Genomic DNA, 3,744 nt, shown 5'->3' with positions numbered 1-3,744 from the left:
GAAAAGGCTCACATCTTAAAGTATATTATTTTTAAGGGCCCATTTGTGAGTTTTTTTTTTCCTAATGCTCTCTCTCTCTTCTCCCGCACCTCCATTTTTCTCTATGAACGATCGATGACAACAGCATGTTAAATCATAAATTATCTCCCTTATTAATTCCTACAGTTCAGATATCTCTTAGGGTATGTCCTGTCCTGGAAGGGACCAGACACCAGGGTTGAGAGCCATTCACAAGAATAGAGAGGGTAAGCAAGAGAACATGGCTTTCTAGCATGTGTGATTGAGCTGGAAGATCATGGTGTTGCTGAGAGGAAGAAAACCAAGAAGAGGCAAAAATTCGTTGCCCACCATCTCCACCATATGGCGTGCTTGTCATAGGAGACTAGAGAGTGTGTGTGTGTGCTGAGATTAGGCTTGTTTTCACTAGGTGGAGATAGCCCTCTTTAGTAAGAAAGGAAAACAACATGCCAAGATGGGCTTCTCTCCAAGAACCCTTCACACACACATAAACGTGTCACACCACAAATCATAAGGGTCTCTTTCATATGACCTATATTGACTCTCACCTTACACACCACAATATTAAATATACGATGGTTAAATTCTGAAAATTTCAAAAAGAAGCCTCAAAGTTTAAAGAAGAAATCCCTCGTGAGAATCCTTCTCATGTCAGTAACAGTTGTGTAACAGGCGATCCTTCTCACATTGTCGATTACCCTCCGCAATGTGGACGGCCATTTTGCAAAAAAGGGAGTGTACGCTGAAGACGTGTCACGTTTTTACATGCTGCGATATTCACAGACGCTGGACACTTTTGGGCAAGGGACCTCCCCCGTCCTGAAAATCATCCATGCCCAACAAACTAGACAAAAAATTATATACATTAAAAAAATACGTGCGTGACAGCAATTGAACCTCTGCCAATAGGTGTATGTCAAAGCCTTAATACCACTGGGCCATCCCTCCTATTATGTAAAGCTTCTTGCAGTTTTAGTGTGTAAACGTAAGATAGGACGGATTGCATGCTGCCCCTGCCATTCGAGGTAGTGTGTACCCATCGTTTCGGTTACACACCATGATGTGAGCAACCATTTTGCAAAAAAGGGAGTGTCCACCGACGACGTGTCACATTTTTACTGGCTGCGATATTCATGGACACCGGACACTTTTGGGCGGGGGATCTCCCCCATCCTGAAAATCGTCCATGCCCAACAAACTAGACGACAAATTATATACATTAAAAAAATACAACAGTGCATGACAACAATTGAACCTACGCCAGTAGGCGTGTGTGAAAGCCTTAATATCACTGGGCCATCCCTCATGCTATGTAAAGCTTCTTGCAGTTTTAGTGTGTAAACGTAAGATAGGATGGATTGCATGCTGCCCGAGCTGTCCAGGGTAGTGTGTACCCGCCCTCAATGTAGCTGGAAGGGAGAACTCAGAAGGTTCCATTAGTGAGGTCACATCAATTAGTATTTTATTGAAATGCCAAAAAACGTCTCGTGAGAATCGCAATCGTTTCGAACAAATCCACCTGTGAAACCGCCCGTGTGGAGCCCCTCTAATACGACGGGCCTGCCCGTTTGGGAAGGCAGTTAGTATATGGAAACGACAATGACGCAGAACTATGTATTTGCGGTGTGGCACTCAGGTCATCGCCAGGCCTCAAGATTACACCAATATGAATATCAGCAGTACGCCTCGTACCATCGCTGGCGATAACTTTAGCTTAGATAGGGTGGCTGCCAGTTCAGGCCAACAGTCGAGATACTCGCGCACAACAATACTATCTGCGGCTACCGCGACGTCTCCTCCACCTTCGAGCGGCGGCAGCAGCAGCGCTGCGTTCTCTGTAACCGCGGCCATAGGTGGCCTGCTATTGCTTCTCACCATGGTTGTTGGGGGGCCGTTAGCCTGCTTGTGTTACGTGACGCTGCAGGTAAGGCGGCTGCGACAGAAGGCGAAGGAGGCGAGGAGCGTCATCTTTGCGTCACAATGGAGGGCCGAGAATCCCTTCGTGCAGGAGGTCGACATGCAGGTTGGGCCTGAAGAAGACCCGAAAGGTGAGATGCAGTTATGTGGATCAGGGAAGGGTAGCCGCATGCAGGAAGTCGGGTTGACGGGGTGGAACTTTACGTACACGCCGGTGCCGGCGGACTTTAACGGCGTGAGCACGGCTCTCTTCCAGTCGCCCCCTCCCGTCATCTCGCCGTCATCGAGGCTCTTCCCAGGCCAGGAGGAGATCCGCTTCAACCCGAGCATCAGGCACCAGAGGCAGGAGCAGTGCGTGCAGTGCGCGCGGCCGCTGATGCCTTATCATAATAGCACTGCAGATGGCGAGTCGGCGCGCGACGCCGCGAATCAAATAATAACCATCAGCTACTTCGAGGTGACCATCCTGGCCTTCAGCCGGGACGGCCACGTGGCACTGACTGCCGCCGGCCGGCCAATGGAGGACGTCAACCTGGCCGTCGGGTTGGCGGCCCGGCCTGCCCCGCCCTTCCGGCTGCCGGGCCGCGACCCCGTCTCCATCGCCCTGCACTCCAAGACCGGTCGCCTCTTCGTCAACGACCTGGATGACGGCCAGCCGCTGGCTGACACGTGGAGCGCTGTGGGAGCCACCGTGGGGTGCGGCTACCACATGGAGCGGGGCGTGGTGTTCTTCACCAAGGACGACCAGGTGGCGCAGGCTCAGTCGTCCACGTCGGGTCGTGGCAGGTCTAGTTGTCTCCTCTATCGCACAGGGTATCCCGTCCCTGCTACACCGGACTCTCTCCCTCTCTTTCCGACCATCGGCTGCGATGCCGACGTCACTGTAGTTGTCAATTTTGGCCAACGCGGCTTCAAATTCCTCAATAACATTAAACTTCAAGAAGGTCGTCACCTGCCCAACAGTACTCAAGAAGCCCAACTATAGGCGTTGTCGAAGGTCAAGAAGTCCTAAAGGCCTTGTGAAACTCCATCGATGTGATCCACCACGATTTTGGGATTCAACATACCTACTTGGATCTCTGTTATTTCAAGTATGGCTTCAACTTATGTTGTTTATGTTTCTTCGACACGCCAAAGAAGCATTGCCCTCTTCAGCTGGTCTCGCCTATAATGCAGTATTATGTGGCCTATACAAAAGACATGCTATGTTGACTATAAGACATTCAGTAGATGTCAGCTTCCATCGGTCACGTACTTTGATGAGAGTTTGACAAATGGGTATGTTAATCACATGCCACAACTAGTTTGCAATATACATGCCACCACAACCTATTATGATTATTGATTTATTTAGTTGACTTAAATGAGTGACTTGATTATTATATGGATTCTTATTTCTAATTCTTGGTCGCATGGTTGCGACTTGTTTCATGTTGTTTCATGTGTGTTCAACCAATCGCATTGTGTTAGGCAGATTATAAGAGGATTTAATGTGTCTTGTGTTTCTAGTGGATAGATTATTGGATTGGAGAACCTGAAGAAATTATGGCTTCTATATTTTACCAATGCAATGCTACACGGGGTGTGAATTATAATGCCAACATTTTTTAGATGGATTATTTGGCATTTTGTATCTTGTATGCTTATATTGTCTAGTGCTAAGTTTGTGCACACTTATTGAAGCCCCAACGATATTGACTAGAAATTAATGTGTTACGTAGATATTTGAAAAAGAGTCTTTCATGGAAATGAGCAAATATCATACTTGTATCATTTTATTTTGTTTTAGCTACAAGATTGATAAAATAA

General features: G+C 47.6%; 1 protein-coding gene across 1 annotated transcript; it reads left to right on the top strand.

Moving 5' to 3' along the window:
- The first annotated feature begins 1,620 nt into the window (after window positions 1-1,620).
- On the top strand, window positions 1,621-3,294 carry LOC148013710 (uncharacterized). The gene has a single exon (XM_087668328.1). It carries the CDS (start codon window positions 1,631-1,633, stop codon window positions 2,918-2,920), a length of 1,290 nt encoding a protein of 429 aa, XP_087524454.1. The 5' UTR covers window positions 1,621-1,630; the 3' UTR covers window positions 2,921-3,294.
- The last annotated feature ends 450 nt before the right edge of the window (window positions 3,295-3,744 follow it).

The sequence above is a fragment of the Lygodium microphyllum genome, chromosome 26 (genome assembly GCF_053477565.2).
Source record: "Lygodium microphyllum isolate KBCC chromosome 26, Lygodium_microphyllum_v1.1.10, whole genome shotgun sequence".
In the NCBI taxonomy this organism is placed as follows: domain Eukaryota; kingdom Viridiplantae; phylum Streptophyta; class Polypodiopsida; order Schizaeales; family Lygodiaceae; genus Lygodium; species Lygodium microphyllum.
This window is presented reverse-complemented; position numbering and strand designations above follow the sequence as displayed.

Excerpts from the sequence above, each read along its gene's own strand:
- LOC148013710 (XM_087668328.1), top strand. The coding sequence starts at position 1,631 with ATGTATTTGCGGTGTGGCACTCAGGTCATCGCCAGGCCTCAAGATTAC.